The following is a 20366-nucleotide window of genomic DNA, read 5'->3' as shown; positions in this document are numbered from 1 at the left end:
TGAGGCAGAAAGTTGGGGAAAAGTATGGGATTCGAGAAGTGAAACGACCTTTTTTTTTAAAAAGAAAAATCAGGTTTTTTTGACTTAGTTTTGATTTTTTTTGAATTTGAGTAAGAAACCTCATTTTTAAATTATACGAGTACATACCTAAAATAATTTGAAAAGGAAGAAAATGAAGGCCGAGCGAAGCGAGGGTGAAATTTTTGAAAATTTACAATTCGAGTAGGTAGTTGAAAGGAAAAGGGTTCCAGACGTAGGTATTCAAAATTGAAATTGTATTTTCCAAATTTTCACAATCTTTTTAGTTAGAAACTACTACTTTTTCACTACTTTCACTACCTGTTAGATACATATACCCTGCAACAGAGTTTTTGTGTGAAAAAATGACTACTTTTTCACTACTTTTTTTACTACCTTTTTTCTAACAAATTTCTAGAAAGCTCGCCACTCAACTCCCCCCCCCCTCCTCACGGCTCTCGCACACACAAAAAAAAATCAACGAAGTCAAATTTTCCACATAAAAATTTTCAAATAGGTAAATTGAAATCGGAAAAAAATTGTATACGAAGTATTTTTTAAATTTCAATCAAATTTATAAAAACTAACAAAACAAATGACCGTACATAAGTATAATGAATTTTTTCATATTTTTTCACTACACGTTTCTAAATTCGCCACTTTTATTAACGAAGTCAAATTTTTCACAGGAAAATTTTTAAATAAATTGAAATTATTGTGAGCAAAAATTTCAGTAAAACGTGTTGGTTTTAAACACGATGAAACCCATTAAAAATGACCAACAGTCGATGAAACACCTAATTGATCAGGAAACGAAATTTCAGCAAAAAAAATAATCAGGGATCAGTATCTTTTGCTCACAATCAGCAATGATACTCGCGATGATGATTTTTTCAAATTAAAAAACACCCAAAAGGCCACATTTGTTCAGAAATGATCAAGAATTTTTTGACGACACGGACTAAATTTTCCATACTTAAAATAAATTAGATATTATAAAAAAATGTACTTACAAGACTGTTGATTCTACATTTATGCTTCGAGTTGAATTCAAACTCCATCCAGGATTTTATAGGACCAGGATTGCATTCTGAAATAAAATTAAAAACACATCAATTATTGTATACGTATGCAAAATAGCAAATGAACTTGAAATGGTTGTAATCCGCATGGTGGACATTTAACACAACGAATCATTGAAGTTGATAAAAAAAAATACCCAAGCAAATTAATTATCGTTGCCTGGACATAGTCGCATGAAATCGATTGCAAAAGTTCAATGAAATTGGATACTAATACATATTACATAAATACCTAAGTCAATTTAAGTAACGAAGAAACTAAGAAAGTCGTACAAGAGGAATATGACAACATTAGGTAGAGAATATCAACTCGGTGGTGACCAAATACTATTGAATTTGCACATTACTGGGTTTTCTTTAAGGTACTCTCCTCTAAGTCGAATCCATATTTACTCTCCCGTTATTTTTCAAACTTTTCTACATCTCAGACTCATATTTCTTATTATTCGAATATTCTTTTTCCAAAAATTTCTATCCCAGCTTTAACATCTCCATGTCCCACAATTCTTAAAACGTAATACACCACACAGCACTTCACGCATAAAGTAAGACACACGATTTTGGACATGTTAGAAGTCAAGGACACCGAATATTCCTACTCGGTACTTCAGACATGATATTTGGTACTCGATACTCATCGCCACTTATTTTTTTACAAGTTCAATTCACTTCAAATATTACGCCGTACACCAATATACTTAGTTTTATTTTTAAAGATCGTTGCAATCAAACCTGGGATGTAAGCGTCGAATCGCTAAACGAGACGCAACAGTAGTTCATTACAACTTCGCGATAACAAACGTTCCCGCGCCGGTTCTATCAAAATGTACATCCTAAATACGTTAATTTTACTCTCCATTTCCGCCGTTCTTTATGTTTACTGGTACTTTAAAAAAGCGCATAAGTTTTTCGATCAATATAATATTCCATATCCTAAACCACATTGGTTTTTTGGCAACATGAAAGATATGATCATGAGGAAAAGAACAATGTGGGATGCCTATACAGATGTATATAACGAACACCCATCGGACAGATTCGTCGGAGTGTACACCTTACACAGACCAGGTGTTCTGATACGAGATCCAGAATTAGTTAAGGCTGTTTTAGTGAAAGATTTTTCACATTTTCACGATCGAGGATTTCCTGTAAATAAGGAGGCCGAACCGATGTCGATGAATTTACTTAACATGGCAGGTAACAATTGACTACCTATACCTACCTATCACTTGCATCAATTTTGAAATGATTGTATATTCCTAAATTCCATACACTCATTTTCCTCTTCACCTAATTTGTGTAAATATTAAATAAGTTATATTTTTGATTCATAGGTGACGAATGGAGAAATCTAAGAATAAAGCTGACAAGTACTTTTACCAGTGGTAAAATGAAATTGATGTTTCCGTTGTTGAAAAAATGTGCCGAAGACATCAAACCGGTGCTGACCAAACACTACCAAGATCGCGAGGATTTCGAGGCGAAAGACTTCTGCGCAAGATACGCGACAGACGTGATAGGCTGTTGTGCTTTTGGAGTAGATACACATTCGGTAAAAGATCCTAACTCAGAATTTCGCCAAGTGGGCAGACGTATTTTCAAACCAAGGTACAGTACAAAAGTACAATTATCATGCTTGAGAAAAAATTTTCAAGACACGAATTTATCCAAAAATAAGCGATTTGCAAAATAGAACCCTGAAAGAGGTCTCGAATTTTGACGACCGTACAGTATTAGCATGGATCGACACAAAACAGGGTGTCCAGTCACAGGTCCTTATCCGAAATTCGCAATTGATCGATTTGTCAAAATTCCAGGGATTTTTCGTGAAAATTACGAAATTCCCCGACTTTTTCAGACCGACCAAATTCCCTGACTTTTCCAGGTTTTCCAGGAGAGTGGACACCATGCAAAATCGGGCATATACAAACTCGGCACAAGATGAGTAAGCACACCAGGGGGGGGGGTCAGTAATGACGCATACAAACTCGGCACACTGATAGAAATCATCCCTTAAATGGCATATACAAATTCGGCACATGAGTCTGAGAAAAAATGAACAAAAAGAGCCATACAAATTCGGCACATTCGAAAATGATTTGAAGCTGAACCAGCAGAAAATGTTTTATACGGTCCAAACCCCTTGTGGTGAAAATTTTAGATCGCCAAAAATCACCTCTGATCCCTTCAAAAGGGGAAAGGGGTGAAATTGCTATTTCAGTTTAAAATTTCTAACTGTGGCATGTTTTTAACCGATTTTTTTGAAACTTGCACAAATATTATAGAGACGATTAATATAAGGGTTCTTTATGGAAATTTTTTGAAATTTTTTTAAGCATATCTTCTGGGAAAACGCGCATTTTCAGCTCTTGAAGCTATTTTTAAGGAACTTTTGGTCATTTCATTCAAAAGTGCTGATGTATCTCATCCAGATTACGAAATATTATTTTTTCAGAATATGTTTATGGGGGTGGAAGATTTTCAAAAAAGAAAAAAATTTCTCCTTTTTCACGGAGTTTCTCACATAAATCGATCATAATTCCTGAAACCCCTTACGGATCACCCAATTGGCCAAAACTTTTGTCTAAACTAATAATTATGAACTCAAAATACATGATTATTATTTTTCAATTTCAGAGAAATTACAATTTTTCGTCTCACTTTTATCAAAATCTGGTTATTTTGATTTTGAAAAACGGTCTCAGTCTAGACAAAAATTTTGGCCATTCGGGTGATTCTGGAAAGTGGTTCACTTATCAGTTATGAGAGCTTAAAAGTATGTACATATACCTACTTTATCGAGTAACGTATGTTCATGGGTACCTATTCAAATTGTCTTGAATTACATTAATTTTCAAAATGAGTAGGTAAACGTATTGTTTTACCATTAACTAAAGAACACCACTAGAGAAGTACAGATAGGAAGTGCTCTGTAAACCTAAAAATCGCGGCGAGAAATGTGCAGAATTACAAAGAGCCAGAAGAACATACGTTCCTCTCCTTCTCTCTTTAATTTATAGAGAGGAACGTAGTGAAAGAGAGTTGATTCCATGTGCTGAATTTGTGTGCTTTCTTTTCGTTCATTTTTTCTTATGTGCCGAATTTGTACATATATGTCATTAAGGGGCGATTTCCAACAGTGTGCCGATTTTGTATGCAAAAAGTGAGAATGTGCCGAATTTGTATTTATTCGCAAAATCTCAAGTACATACATAACTTGAGACTGGGTCATTTTTCTCGAAACAGATTGAATAGCAACAGAAGTGAAAAAGCCACGATTTCGTCGAAAATTCCTCCTCTTTGAGAGCCCAATTTTTCCCTCCAGGAACGCTTCCGGAGCTAAAAATTTTTTTGAGTAAACGTTAACTGAAAACGACTGTTTTTTCTGCTTAATTCGGTCAAAATATTTTTTTGGGCGATTAGCCCACAGGGTGTTCCATTGGAGTTGTCGTAGCATTCGCCTGATTAATAGACTACACTAACCAAAATTAAGAGAGTGTCGATTGGTTTGTAAACTCAAGAAACTGAAGGGGTAAAGTGAAATTTACACTGAACACCCAACAACTTTGGAGCTTATTTTTCGGTTTGGAAAATCAATTAACACAGATTTCGAAATAATTGATACAAATTACGAGGAGTAGAATTAATCTTTCTTATTTTTTCGTGAAATGAATGAAATCACCCAATATTACAGATGGCAGATGTTTCTTAGAATGTTTTTCCCAAACATTCCGACATCGATAATAAAACGCTTGAAATTACAATTTTTCGACGAGGGAACTAGTCATTATTTCGGGAAAATCGTCAAAGACATGGTCAAGTACAGAGAAGAAAACAACATCACTCGAGGTGATTTCCTAGACTTACTCATTGCCATGAAAAATCACAAAAAACTGGAAAAACTCAAAGATCAGCAAGCCGAAGCTGACTTGGCTAAATTTATGGCTCAAATAGGCAACAAAAAAACAATCAAAAGTGATGTGGGTAAGTTGATGTGTACATGGAAATATCAAATATCCCGTATTATACGATAATTTGACGTACTTAGTTTTTTTTTACAAGAATTATGACGGTTTTCAGAAATGTCCATCGAATTAATGGCCGCTCAATGTTTCATATTTTTCCTGGCAGGATTCGAAGGTGCTTCTAATACATTAATGTTCACTTTATTCGCGTTAGCTCAAAATCCACATATTCAAAGTAAACTCCGTAAAGAAATACTATCCGCTTTAGAAAGTAACGGAGGCGAATTCTCATACGAGATGATGAAAAACATCCCGTACCTGGAAATGATTATCGATGGTAAGAAATTCTTTCATTACGACGTTTTTCTATCCACATAATACCTAGTATACATAAAATTCATCATCTCATCACGCTTTCCTTTGGCCAACATGAATCAACGTTTTCAAAGTCAATTTTTCACAGTCTCTAGACAATAGGGGCTTCAGATTGGCTAAAAGTTGTTAAATTTGGTGCTCAAATGTTACGATTATCGAGAAACAAAAATTCATCCAAAAATATTCTGCAAAAAATTTCATTTCGAAGATTTTAGAAAATGGTTATTGCAAAGATTCGACTTTGATTCAAATTGGGATAGGATAATTTAAGACAGTTTTTTTGAATTGGAATTTTCATGTTTCAATACACGGTTCGTGTGATACCGAATAAAAAAATTAATAATTTGAGCTGAAAAAAAAACCAACCTCTTCGTATTATACGAGTATGTACCTACACTAGACCTGTTTTTCAACAACAAAAAATTTTATTTCAGAAACTTTAAGAAAATTTTCTCCCGGATCGCTCCTGTTTCGGACATGTACAGAAAATTACAAAATCCCTGATTCGAATGCGGTAATCAAAAAAGGAACCCAAGTAATAATTCCTACAGCAGCACTACACACTGATAAAGAATATTTCGAAAAACCACACGAATTCTATCCCGAGCATTTCTCCGCCGAAGCGAAACTCAATCGTCATCATTTTGCATTTCTACCGTTTGGCGAAGGCCCTCGAGTTTGCATTGGTAAGAATTTGTTGTAATTATCTACTCGTATAGGGTACCATCAGCCTGATGATTGAATGAAAAATTAATCTCAAATTGTTCCTCAATAGCTGAAAGATTTGGAAGAATGCAAATTATCGTGGGATTAATTTACTTATTGAAGGATTTCTCGTTCCATCTATCGCCTAAGACAAAGATACCATTAGAATATGAAACTGGAACAATGGCCATAAAAGGAGGAATTTGGTTGAAATGTCAGCCATTGTAATCTTTGAGCAGATTTTCAGACTGTTTATTTAATTTTCTTTGATCATTTATGTAATCATTTTTGTAATTTTTGTCAAAATGTATTGCACCTAAGTACAAGTAAGTACTTATATAAAATATTGGTCTAACCTTAAATATTTTTTATTCGTTCAATTACGGAAAGTCAATTATTGCCAGGTACCCTTTTAAAAAATAAATTCTCAGAATTATGTTCTTAATTCTTATTTATCCGTTCCTGCTACCGGCCATGTTAAATGAACTTAACAACTTCAATATTGCGCCATTTTACAAGCTTTAAAATTATATCAAAATAATTATCAAACACGTACGAATTGCGGATTTTAACGCAATATATTTTTATCATCTTTACACTTCACAACTCGTAACTAAAAAAGCAAGCACTTTATATCGATCAAAGTTGACAAAGTTATTAAAAAATGATAAGCAGGTGCCAACTAAGGGAATCAGCTCAAGCTAATTTTTTTTCGTGTTGTTTTTCAAACCTGATTTTCCCGTGAACGTCTTGGGTCGATCCACTCCCCCCCCCCCCCCTCAAAGGATAACTCATCCCTGGAAGGCTCCGACTTTTCAAATCGATTTTTATTCCCCTCCGCAGCTCGCCTTTGCGTCCGAAGATGTATTGGAACTCTATCTCACTTTGTTTAAATTGGTCGTTCTTTAGAGGTTGAAAGGTTGAAACTACTAAAAGGTATACTGAGAGTACGCTCCAGATGCCAAATCTCAGCTTCCCCAACCTCAATTTAGACGAGCTTTCAAACGACGACATAACATTGAAAACCGTTTAAAAAAACGTGAAAGTTCACTTCTTTGAAATTGGATGGCAGTTTTGACAAAAAAATCAAGACTATTTCCATGCAGAGTATCTAACGGAATTTCTCAGACGAAAATCACAACTCTTTTACTACCTCTTCACTTCAATTTTGAAAAAAACATTTCCAAACAATTTTGCCACCCCCCCCCCCACCAACAGTTTCCAAGTTTTTTGGTGTCATTCAGAGAATGTCGCCTTCGCATGAATATCGATGTGGCATTTTTTAATTTCAAAGCAATCAAGAACGTCGAACGAAGCGAGGGAAAAAGCTCTCCGGAATTCAGACAAATTCAAAAAAACAAATGGCCAACTCAACAAAATTATTAATTTTTGATGTCAGAAGTTGATTGTTGGCACTGGCATGTTTCAAATTTGAAAACTACTTTTTTATAAATTTTAATTTTGAACTAGAAAAAAATTGGTTCAACAGTAATTTTGGAATAATATTTTTGATGTGATAGTTTATTTTTTCAGCTCTGACTCCGACATTTTTAAAATTACGTAGAACAAGAATTTTTTAGAAATTTATATTCTGGAATAAAAAATAAACTCGAACCTGAGCCCTGCGAGGCAAAAACTTTAGAAAATGTGGGATTCGAGAAGTAAAACGACGTTTTCATGAAAAAAAAAATCAGTTTTTTTGGGCTATCTTTGATATTTCTAAAATTTATGTCAGAAGTCTCATTTTTAAATTACACCCAAAGTAATCTGAAAGGAGAAACCTAGGTATTCAAAGATGAAATTATATGTTCCAAATTTTCACTGATTTTTCACTCAGAAATCACTACTTTCACTAGGAACCGATTTTCAAAATCATTACTTTTTCACCACTTTCACTACCTGTCAGAACCCTGCGATGGTATTTAATGGAATTTTTGTTTGAAAAAATAACTACTTTTTCATTACTATTTTTTCAACCAAATTTTTGGAAAGCTCTGCACTCAACCGCCCCCCCCCCAATTCGTCCCCACCCTCATACACACAAAAAATTACGAAGTCAGATTTTTCACAGGGAAATTTCCAAATAAATTGAAATTGGGAGAAAATTTAAGTACCTACTTACGAAATATTTTCTAATTTCAATCAAAATTATTTTTTAAAAAATACAAATGAACGCATTAATGAATTTTGTTATACCTATATTTTGTTACTATGTACCTTTATGACTAAATTCATCACTTATTCACTTTTTTCACTATCTCTATGTATTTTTAAAATCACTACTTTCACTACATTCACTACCTGTTAGACACCCTGATTTCGTAATTTTTCGAAACAAAACGAGACCTGTGGGCAATTTTGGTGGGAAAAGTGAGACATTGGAAAATTTTAGCAACGAACTGGACAGTTTTCAGCACTCCAAGGCAAGAAACGACATTTTTTGCAATTTTGACAAAAGCCGAAAAAATCAAACATCTACCCACCCCCAAAATTAAAAAAGCTCAAAGTTGCGTCATTTTACAAGACTTAAATTCATATTAGTTTTAATTGCAAATTCTAATGCAATATGCTTTTAATCAAACTTACACAACTGATAAATACTTGAGTAAGTAGCAAAAAGTTGACAATGATATTAAAAATTGACAAGTACCAAGTATTATAATAATTAAACTACCTTTTGAAAAAATAAAATGCTGAGATAGAAAACTTCGAAATAAAATTCAAGTACTCTCGACCCCTCGACATGAATACTCGATGTAACACCAATTTCCGGCTTAAAACATTTCTAATCTTTTTAAGAACAATCTTCAATTATTCGCAAATAAATGTTCATCAATTCTCAAAATCTACACACTTAGATCGCGCCACACCACAGCATAAACGTTTCAACTACGTCGTAACTATAATTACACGTTCACATTTCGATTAGACCAAGTTCAGTATGACGAGTGTCCGCTAATAAACATCAGTTGTAAACAATTGCGCGTAATTTACACTCGTCCGGTGCCGGTACTTCTATCATAATGTATATTATATTAAGCTCGTTATTTTTAATCATCGTAACCGGATTATTATACATTTATTGGTTTTTAAAAGAATCACATAAGTTTTTCGATCAATATGGCATCCCGTATCCTAAACCTCATTGGTTCTTTGGTAACGTGAAAGATGTGGTTTTATGGAGAAAAGCAATATGGTTCATCTACAAGGACTTGTACGACCAACATGCGTCTGACAGATTCGTCGGAGTATATACTTTGCACAGACCAGGGGTCATGGTACGAGATCCTGAATTGATCAAGTCGATCTTGATCAAAGATTTTTCTCATTTTCGTGATCGTGGGTTCCCTCTGGATAAAGATGCTGAACCGCTGGCTGAAAGCCTAATCAACATGTCAGGTAACTTTGAACAACTTCTATTCGCTATTATTTTTTCATCTACATCTCGAGATCCACTCGAGGCTGAAAATTATTTGCAATTCATTCGAATTAAATTTCAATACAGGAGACGAATGGAAAAACTTGCGAATAAAACTGACCAGTACATTTAGCAGTGGAAAAATGAAAATGATGTTTCCATTGTTGAAAAGATGCGCAGAAGGTATCCAACCAGCGTTGAAAAAGTACATGGAAGAGGGCCAGGATTTCGAAGCGAAAGATCTCGCAGCGAGATACGCAACAGATGTGATAGGTAGTTGTGCTTTTGGAATAGATATTGACTCCTTACAAAATCCCGAATCAGAATTCCGAACAGTAGGAAAAACAATTTTCACATTGAGGTAATTTCAACATAAAATCTAATGAGTAATGATCGAGCTGCAAAATTCCGAAAAATTTCAATGTAGAAAAAAATTATTGCATTTTATGCATTTTAACTAAAAAAAATCATTTCAATAGGTGGCGAGCAATTGTACGCGGATTATTTCCAAAACTGCCAACCTCGGTGATAAAATACTTCAAATTACATTTTTTCCCGGTGGAATCGTGCGATTACTTTTTAAAACTCGTCAGAGACATGGTTAAATATCGGGAAGAGAATAACGTTACTCGAGGCGATTTCCTCGATATTCTTATAGCCATGAAAAATCAAAAAGATCTGGAAAAACTCAAAGACCAGCAGGATGATGCTGATTTGGCCAAATTCATGGCTCAAATCGGCCAGAAAACAGTAAAAAGCGACGTTGGTAAGCCAAAAATATGTGGATTTTCGCATTTGCAGGGACATATGCATTTCTCAAGGCCACATTCATTTGCATCGTATGTATAATTTTCAGAAATGACCATCGAATTAATGGCTGCCCAAAGTTTCCTGTTTTACATCGGAGGTTTTGAAGGCGCGTCTACTACTTTAATGTTACTATTGTTTGAAATGGCTCAAAATCCCGATATTCAAACCAAACTGCGCCAAGAGATAGTATCCACCCTCGAAAGCAACGAGGGCGAATTAACATACGATATGATGAAGAAAATGCCCTATCTGGATATGGTCTTGTCAGGTACAAAAATAAACCATCATTATTTTGGTTCACTTTAATAAACTCTAAAATATTTTACCAAATGAAAAAAAATATATTCCACAGAGGTCTGGAGAAGATACCCTTCCGGTCCCATTCTTATGCGCGAATGTACCGAGAACTACAAAATACCCGGAACAGATGCAGTTATCAAAAAAGGAGTTCCTGTAGTAATACCAACTATGGGACTGCAAATGGATAAAGAATATTTTGAGAAACCAGACGAATTCTACCCTGAGCATTTCACTGAGGAAGCGAAACGTGAGCGTCATCCGTTTGTATATTTGCCTTTTGGAGAAGGTCCTCGTGTTTGCATAGGTGAGGTTATTCCTATTTTTCATAAATGATAATGGCGAAGAAGCTGGTTTTGTTGAGAGTAATTTTCACTAATCTACTGAATATAAATACTTATCACAATTTTTTTATCCTCGAATAGCCGAACGATTCGCGAGAATGCAAGTTATTGTAGGAGCAGTCTATTTACTGAAAGATTTCTTCTTCGAATTATCCCCTAAGACAACGGTACCATTGGAATTCGCACCCGGAGGAGCAGTAGTTGTAAAAGGAGGAGTTTGGGTAAAATGTCGAACTTTATAATCTTCAAATTTTTGGCAGAGTTTTTACTTTGTTTACGTATTTTCTCACATTATTACTCGTACAACAAACACTTACCTACTGTATAAAAAATCATATAAGTAAAATTTTTTACCAAAGCTTGCATTAATTTGATATGTGATAAAATTTGTTCTAAATATTATATTGTAATAAAAAACTGTTCAAATATTTAGGTTGGAAATAATTGTTTTTTCAAAACACAACTGAAACATCTACCCTGAACCTCAGGTCGATTTTCAACTTTTTACAAAATTTTATAGGACCCAAAAAACTGTACCTAGAGAATAAATTACATTTACATACATAAAAATACTCGACAAAAATAAAAAATGGTTAATTCAAAGTTATTTTTTTCAGTTATCAAATGTTATCTAATGAGTACATTGAAGAAGAAAAACCCACTCCCTCTTCCAAAAAAGTAAATTAAAACCTGCACTTCCTAGACTTTCATTAAGCACATAGAACAGCGCCCACAGCTTTTTGAAAGGTACCTGTATTTACCTACCTTGCTTGTACCTACATTCTGGTTGCGAATTCAGCAAAATGATCACGACCCCTTCTAACGACATATCGAGAGGATGACAGAAGACAACCTCCTCCTCCCCCCCCCCAAGACGCCAAAATTGCGTTTTAAATTGGAAAAGTTCAAGTTGTTCTCGAATATTCTAACGCAGAGATTTTTGCAAAAGCACAATATTTTTCGAGCACGTTTTTCAAGAACTTGAAACATTCGAATGGATACATCAAAATCAAACAAATCCATTTTCCACACTTTTTGAATCGGTTTTTTCATCGCGTAAATTTTTTTCATCCAGTGAAATCAATTTTGGCAAATTCGATTTTTTCTCAACACAATTTTTTTGGGTTACACGCACGTAAAATTTTTTTTCATTCGCAGGTTATCTGATAAATTTTTCAAAACTCAAATGCATGCATGACTTCTCCACGACTTTCTGCATGGCATTGTACGCCCTCTCCATTTCTCTTGACAAATGATAAGACACCGAAGTTGAAGCACATTTGACCACTCCCCCTACACCAAAATAAAAAATTAAAATTGAAAGGTTTCATTTTCTTGAATTTTAAAAAAAATATATAGGTTTATATGTATTGTGCCGAAATTTTGAACAAAATTATAACATTACAAGCAAATATTACCCGTCCTACGGACGGGTCACCCATAACACTTCATTTTAAATAAAAAAAATAATGAAAAATTGCAATGCAAAGTTTCATGCCTAAGTGCTATTTTTTTTTGTTTTTGGTATTTTCAACGTGAAAATTACTATTAGCATGAAGAATGCGCGAGAATAGGAAAATACCACGTGTCATTAGTACCTTGGCTTGAAAGTAAAAACATTTAAAAAAATTTCCCTCGCTTTCCTCTTTTACTAAAATTTCCATTTTCATATATTTATGAAAGGCTAGGGATCCAACCATCCAGAAAATTAAATTCAGCATCCTAAAAAACCAATACATTCATACCCATGTTGAATTTTTATCCCCCCCCCCTTTGAAGGCTCTTTTAATTTTAAGAAACTGCAGCCTTTTGAACTGAAATGTTAGTTCACTCATAAACACTTTTTTTTGCTCAAAATTGTTATATTTCCACTTTAAACGCTTCCCTTTTCTTCCTATACATAGGCTGAAAATTTTATAGTGAGTCCACCCTGGAGTGTCTATACATACATAGGATGTGTCATCGTTACCGTCACTGCGTCCTTCTCCGTTTTCCACAAAAAAAAATTCACTCAAAAATGCTATATTTCTACTTTTAACGCCCCCCTCCTCTCATATGCTTAAAAAATGTTATCGTAAGTCTGTCTTGAGGTGTACTACAATACATCATTATCACCACACCCTTCTCCGTTTCTCATATTACATTCCTGAGCTTCCTCCCCCCACAGTTGTTAATAAATCTTGGAAACGTTTTGCCAGACTCAACTAACTCGTTGAGTTTTGTAAATTTTTAGTGTTAATACCTAAAGGAATTTATTTACCAGAAAAAAAAATGTTTTTTTCACTTCTTGGAATACAAAATTTTGAGAGCTTTTTTTCCCCTAAATTTGATTGGGTGTTTTTGCTTATGTATTTTGAAACTGGAATTTCTACATTTTGAAATTATCAAGCCAACAAATTGAATTCTTTCTATTAAAAAAACATCGTTCTCGTAATCTTAATTATCAAAATGAAAATTTTTTATAAGTCATAATAGGCTATGAATTTACCTACATGGATGTATCAAGTATCAATTTTTAGTCTTAATAAAGGGATTAAATTGCTGAATTTTTTTGAGCTTCAAGCACATTTTTGGCTCAGGCCTGTGTTTTTTTTTCAAAATCTTTTCTAAAAATCTATTATTTATTCAAATTTTAAAAAATAGGTAAATCAACTTCTCACATAGAAATTTTTTTTTTACTTCTTGAATTACAAAATTCTGAGAGCATTTCCCCTCACTTCGTTTGAGTCTTTTTGTTTTTGTTTTTTAGAACTGAAATTTCTACAATAAATCACTTACATTTTGAAATTTTCAAGCCAAAAAAAATCAGATGAGTTACACGTTAGAGAAGTGATTAACAGTTACTGAATTTTAAAATTATTGCTCCTTTTTGATGTTTTACTAATATATTTGGCGAAAAATGTATTTCTATGACGAGTTTTTTACATAAAAAACATCAGAAATGATCAGTAGTTGTTTTTTTATTCATTTTAGGGAGTTTGAAAAAAAAAAATTTTTCAACATTTTTTCACTCCCCTAAAGATTTTTTTGGGAAGTGAAAAAGTTAACAAATTTTTTACCGAATCAAGATCACGATCGAATACATCAAAAAATAGCAAATGACACGTATAATACAGTGAGTGTGTTGAAAATTCGAAAAAATGAAAAAAATATCGCTCACTTTTGCATTGCAAAAGTCGATTTTCTAATTTTAAAATAGCAATTTTTTCCACGATTTGTAGACCAAATTGTACCAAGATTTTACCATTGATAGAGAACCCCCTGAAGTATAAGTGAGATAAATTTCAGTTTCATCCGTGCAATAGTCTTCTCACAGCGCCCTCTCAAAGTGTCACTAATCAAATAGTGCTTCGCAATTATCCCACTCGAATATCATTGAAATGCTTTCGGCTGAGATGACTTTAGTAATTAGGTAAAAAGGAAATATCAGACAGTTCAGACAATCATTAAAGACAGGAGAAACCAGAAAGATGACGGAAATGCAGACTACAAAGAGAAAACTTTCGTAACTGAATGTTTTCTATGTTTTGCGAAATAAATTCACAGAGCTGGTACGCTGGTACATACTCGATTCCCTCACTCAAGTAACCGAAAAAGTTCAAAAAAAAAACAAAAAAGTGACAAGACGCAAGCAAAACATTTTTGGCAAAAAAGCGACACTTTTAAGCAGATTTTGGAAAAAGTAGAAACATTCAAGCAATTTTTAGCAAAAAAATCGTATTTTTTGGTAAGTTTTGGCATTTTTAGGTAAAAAAGCAATTTGTTTAGCAATCAGACAAAAAGCGATACATTCTGGAAATTGATGGGTTTTTCTGCAATTTTTGTCAAAAAAGTGAACCTTTTTATTTTGACAAAAAATCAAGCCCATTTCGCAATTTTTCGAAACAAAACTAGGCTTGTGGGCAATTTTGGTGGGAAAAGTGAGACATTGGAAAATTTTTGCGATGAAACGACATTTTCATGCAATTTTGAAAAAAAAAACGAAAAAATCTATGTTGCGTCATTTAACAAGCTCTAAATTCATATTAAAACCCTTTAATTGAAATTCTAAGGCAATATCATTTTACAAGCTTTAAATTCATATTGAAACCATCAATTGCGAATTCTAATGCAATATTCTTTAAATCAAACATACACAACTCATAAATACTTGAGCAAGTACAAAGTTGACAATGATATTAAAAAGTGACAAGTACCAACCAACAGAATAACCTATGTAATCCTCAAAATCTACACACTTAGATCGCGCCGCGACACCCCCCCGAAAGGTCACAACTACGCCGCGCCGGCGCAAATAATTACACGATTTGACCAAGTTAAGAATGACGAGTATACGTTAACAAAAATCAGTTACCTATTAACAATCGCGCGTAATTTACACTCGAAATCATAATGTATGGTATACTAAGCACGTTATTTTTAATCATCGTAACCGGATTATTATACATTTATTGGTTTTTCAAACAATCGCATAAGTTTTTCGATCAATACGGCATCCCGTATTCGAAACCTCATTGGTTCTTTGGTCACCTGAAAGATGTGGTTTTATGGAAAAAAACAATTTGGTCCATCTACAAGGACTTGTACGACAAACACCCGTCAGATAGATTCGTCGGAGTATACACTTTGCATAGACCAGGGGTCATGGTACGAGATCCTGAATTGATCAAATCGATTATGGTGAAAGATTTTTCTCATTTTCACGATCGTGGTTTCCCTGTGAATAAAGAAGCTGAACCGTTTGCTGAAAGCTTAATCAACATGACAGGTAACTTTGAACAACTTCTACGTGCAAATATTTTCTCATCGAAGTCTCGAGATCCACTCGAGGCTGAAAATTATTTTCTAATTCATTCGAATTAAATTTCAATACAGGAGACGAATGGAAAAACTTGCGAATTAAACTGACCCGTACATTTAGCAGTGGAAAAATGAAAATGATGTTTCCGTTATTGAAAAGTTGCGCTGAAGGTATCCAACCAGCGTTGAAAAAGTCCATGAAAGAGGGTCAGGATTTCGATGCGAAAGATCTCGTCGCAAGATACGCAACAGATGTGATAGGTAGTTGTGCTTTTGGAATAGACATTCACTCGTTACAAGATCCCGAATCAGAGTTTCGAAAAGTAGGCAGATCAATTTTCACAGCAAGGTAATTCAACATAAAATCAAATGAATAGCCTACTGAGCTTATAAATTACGAAAAATTTCATGAGACCAAAAAAAATTATTGATTTCAATATAGGTGGCGAACAATTGCACGCGGAATATTTCCAAAACTGCCATCCTGTATAGTAAAATACTTCAAATTACATTTATTCCCAGTGAAATCATGCGATTACTTTTCAAAACTCGTCACAGATGTGATTAAATATCGAGAAGAGAATAACGTTACTCGAGGCGATTTCCTCGATATTCTTATAGCCATGAAAAATCACAATGATCTGGAAAAACTCAAAGATCAACACGATGATGGTGATTTGGCCAAATTCATGGCTCAAATTGGCCAAAAAACGATGAAAAGCGACGTTGGTAAGACAAATAAAATATACATAGATACATATTTGCCGAGAAATATTTTTCAAGGCGAAAGATGTTCATTATTGCATCATATAATTTTCAGAAATGACCGTCGAATTAATGGCTGCCCAAAGTTTCCTATTTTTCATCGGAGGTTTTGAAGGTGCGTCTACTACATTAATGTTATTGTTGTTTGAAATGGCTCAAAATCCTGAAATTCAAACCAAACTGCGCCAAGAGATAATATCCACACTCGAAAGTAACGGAGGCGAATTAACATACGATGTGATGAAGAAAATGCCCTACCTGGAAATGGTTATGTCAGGTAAGCACAAAATTAAATCATCATAACGAACAGTAAATAAGTTTTACCAACTCAAAAAAAAACAATTCCTCAGAGGTTTGGAGAAGATACCCTACCGGTCCTTTTCTTATGCGCGAATGCACCGAGAACCACAAAATACCTGGCACAGATGCAGTCATCAAAAAAGGAGTTCCTGTAGTAATACCGACTTATGGCCTGCAAATGGATAAAAAATATTTTGAAAAACCAGACCAATTCTACCCCGAGCATTTCACCGTCGAAGCCAAACGTGAACGTCACCCGTTCGTATTTACACCTTTTTAGTCCAGTCAATAAAGAGTTTGACCCAAACAAAATTGCGACAAAAGATTTTTTTGCTTTAAAAGGTCTAGGATGATGTCCTAAACAACATATTCGGAGCCGCCCCCGATCCACCTGGTGCGTTCCCCCCCACAGTGGATTTTAGCCCCCCAAAACACGTTTTTCGCCATTTTCTCCCCCGCATTGCATTTTAGCGAAAAATGTGTGGATAGATTAAAAATCTACGTCAAATTTCCGATCTAATGATGTATCAACTTCCCTTGTTAGTACAAGGGGGGTGGGACTACAACCATTTAAAGAAGGGGGGTTTTCTGAAAAATGCGTAAAGGCAATAGCCGCCTAAGAGGGGTGAAATGGTCTCCGAGAGCGTTTAGATTGATATTATCATGGAAGGTGGGTACCACTGAGAAACTTCCGCGTGGAAAATTTCAGATCCACTGCCCCTCCCCTTTTTGGGGAACCCCCCTTTTCTAAAATTTCAAAACCATTTTTCTCAGCCCCATGTGGACCGATTTTGAAAATTTTTTAGTATGTTGTACACATCCTTTGGAGGTACACCCACAAAAATTTTCAGCCTCCTCCCCTCATATTTGCCCCTCAAAATGATGTAAAAATGTGTCGTAAGGAGGGTTGGGGTAAAATGGGAATTTTGCGGAAAATAACTAAGTATCAATAAATAGGGTGTCGTTTTCGTATGATTCGATACCGCTGAGCACGAATATGACGTCAGCTTTTTTCCTACCCTCATCTAGACCTCTCCAGAGCACTTAGCCCCTTCAAATTTGACTATTGTTAAAAAGCATAAAATAAGTTTGAAACGCCATTTTGAGGGGTTAATATGAGGGGAGGAGGCTGAAAATTTTTGTGGGTGTACCTCCAAAGGATGTGTACAACATACTAAAAAATTTTCAAAATCGGTCCACATGGGGCTGAGAAAAATGGTTTTGAAATTTTAGAAAAGGGGGGTTCCCCAAAAAGGGGAGGGGCAGTGGATCTGAAATTTTCCACGCGGAAGTTTCTCAGTGGTACCCACCTTCCATGATAATATCAATCTAAACGCTCTCGGAGACCATTTCACCCCTCTTAGGCGGCTATTGCCTTTACGCATTTTTCAGAAAACCCCCCTTCTTTAAATGGTTGTAGTCCCACCCCCCTTGTACTAACAAGGGAAGTTGATACATCATTAGATCGGAAATTTGACGTAGATTTTTAATCTATCCACACATTTTTCGCTAAAATGCAATGCGGGGGAGAAAATGGCGAAAAACGTGTTTTGGGGGGCTAAAATCCACTGTGGGGGGGAACGCACAAGGTGGATCGGGGGCGGCTCCGGATATGTTGTTTAGGACATCATCCTAGACCTTTTAAAGCAAAAAAATCTTTTGTCGCAATTTTGTTTGGGTTTACCTCCAAAAAGTGCTTTATTTACTGGACTATTTGGAGAAGGTCCTCGTATTTGCATAGGTAAGGTTTCAACATTTTTCCATAAAAATGATAATGACGAAGAAGCTGGTTTTGTAGAGAATAATTTTTACCAATCTACACTGAATATATTTCCATTTTTTTTATCCTCGAATAGCCGAACGATTTGCGAGAATGCAAATTATTGTAGGAGCAGTGTATTTACTGAAAGATTTCTCCTTCGAATTATCACCCAAGACAAAAGTACCATTGGAATTCGCACCTGGAGGTGCAATAATTGTAAAAGGAGGAGTTTGGTTGAAATGTCAAACTTTATAATCGACAAATTTTTGCCAAAGTTTTTATATTTTTACAGCTTTTTGATTACGTACTTTCTCAAATTATTACAATACTTACCGTAGGTATACAGAATTTTCAAAGAAATTGTGCCAAAAAAATTAGCATTATTATTTTCAATGTGATAAAACTATTGTCCTAAATATACTTTGTACATTTGTAATGAAAAATTGTTCAAATATTTAGGTTGGAATGGAAATACTATTTTTTTCAAAACACAATTGAAGCATCTTCCCTGAACCCCAAGTTAGGTAGAATTTCAATTTTTTCCAAAAATTTATAGAACTGGACCCAAAAAACGGTAGAGAAGCAAATTACACAAAATACGCGACAAAAATTAAAATTGGTTAATATTTTCGATCATTACCTAGTTCTAAATGTTACATTGAAGAAAAAAATCCAATCCCTCTTCCAAAACAGTAAATTAAAACATGTGCACTTTTTAGACTTTCAATACGCACAAAAGTGCTCACAGTTTTTTTGAAAGGTATCTAGTATCTACATATATCAACCTAGGTACAACATGTAGTCGCGAATTCAGCAAAATTACCGTTTCTAACGACATTGAGAGGCCCCCAAAGACGCTAAAATTGCGGTTGAAATTGAAAAAGTTCAATTATTGTAACGCAGAGCCGCAGAGGTTTTTGAAAAAGCACAATATTTTTCGAGCACGTTTTTCAAGAACTTGAAACATTCGAGTGGGTACATCGAAATCGAGCAGATTTTTTTAAAACCATTTTCCACACTTTTTTAGTCAATTTTTTGATCGCGTGAAATTGTTTGCATCTAATGAGGTCAATAATACCTTTTGTGCAGAAATTTCCAACAAAATAAAAAAGTTATTTAATTCAAAGAACGTAAAAAAAATTTGAATAAAAGTGACAATTTTATGGTGAAAAAAATTACTACTTAAGTACTACTTTTTTCTAGTGAATAAGCGACAATTTTGGGGGAACAAAACATGGCCATTTCCACGTACAGAATGAAAAGTCAGGAGAATTTTTCACTTCGGCAGAAAAAAATAATATTTTTAGCAAAAAATGACAACTTCTTGTTCTTGGCAAAAAATTACATTTCGTTAAAAAAAATCGCAGGCAGTTTCAATCTGTTTTGGAGCCTCCAGCAGATTTTTAGAAACTTCTGTTTTTCAAAAAATGACACAAAATCTATCCGAATTAACTTTCGGCTTTCCAGCTACATTTGATGATATTTTGTAGAAATTGCAAGTTTCAAAATTGTACTGGGGGCTCCAGTAATTTCCAAAAATTCGCTGGAGGTTCCAAAACGTCTTGAAATCTACATGTAGTCGACTCCCTAGCGTATTAAAATAAGTTTACTGATTGAATTTCGGCTTTTCAACTCCATTTGATGAAATTTTTTCAAGTTTCAAAAATCTACATGGAGGCTCCAAGAATTTTCAAAAAGTTGCTGGTGGCCACAAAATGACTCAAA

General features: G+C 34.5%; 3 protein-coding genes across 3 annotated transcripts; all 3 read left to right on the top strand.

Annotated features, from left to right (window-relative positions):
* Positions 1-1820: 1820 nt before the first annotated feature.
* On the top strand, positions 1821-6581 carry LOC135841688 (probable cytochrome P450 6a21). Its single transcript, XM_065358804.1, has 6 exons — positions 1821-2297; positions 2435-2708; positions 4795-5084; positions 5181-5402; positions 5875-6126; positions 6216-6581. The coding sequence occupies exons 1-6, from the start codon at positions 1925-1927 to the stop codon at positions 6371-6373; spliced, it is 1569 nt and encodes a 522-aa protein (XP_065214876.1). The 5' UTR covers positions 1821-1924; the 3' UTR covers positions 6374-6581.
* Positions 6582-9035: 2454 nt separating this feature from the next.
* On the top strand, positions 9036-11617 carry LOC135841632 (probable cytochrome P450 6a13). Its single transcript, XM_065358687.1, has 6 exons — positions 9036-9544; positions 9651-9924; positions 10043-10329; positions 10420-10641; positions 10726-10977; positions 11096-11617. The coding sequence occupies exons 1-6, from the start codon at positions 9169-9171 to the stop codon at positions 11254-11256; spliced, it is 1572 nt and encodes a 523-aa protein (XP_065214759.1). The 5' UTR covers positions 9036-9168; the 3' UTR covers positions 11257-11617.
* Positions 11618-15283: 3666 nt separating this feature from the next.
* Positions 15284-17243, top strand: LOC135841782 (cytochrome P450 6k1-like). Its single transcript, XM_065358969.1, has 5 exons — positions 15284-15782; positions 15890-16163; positions 16257-16543; positions 16635-16856; positions 16930-17243. Exons 1-5 carry the CDS (start codon positions 15407-15409, stop codon positions 17157-17159), a joined length of 1389 nt encoding a protein of 462 aa, XP_065215041.1. The 5' UTR covers positions 15284-15406; the 3' UTR covers positions 17160-17243.
* The last annotated feature ends 3123 nt before the right edge of the window (positions 17244-20366 follow it).

Source organism: Planococcus citri, chromosome 1 (genome assembly GCF_950023065.1).
Source record: "Planococcus citri chromosome 1, ihPlaCitr1.1, whole genome shotgun sequence".
Taxonomy (NCBI): Eukaryota; Metazoa; Arthropoda; class Insecta; order Hemiptera; family Pseudococcidae; genus Planococcus; species Planococcus citri.
The sequence above is the reverse complement of the archived record's forward strand: the minus strand, read 5'-3'. Positions and strand labels throughout refer to the sequence as shown.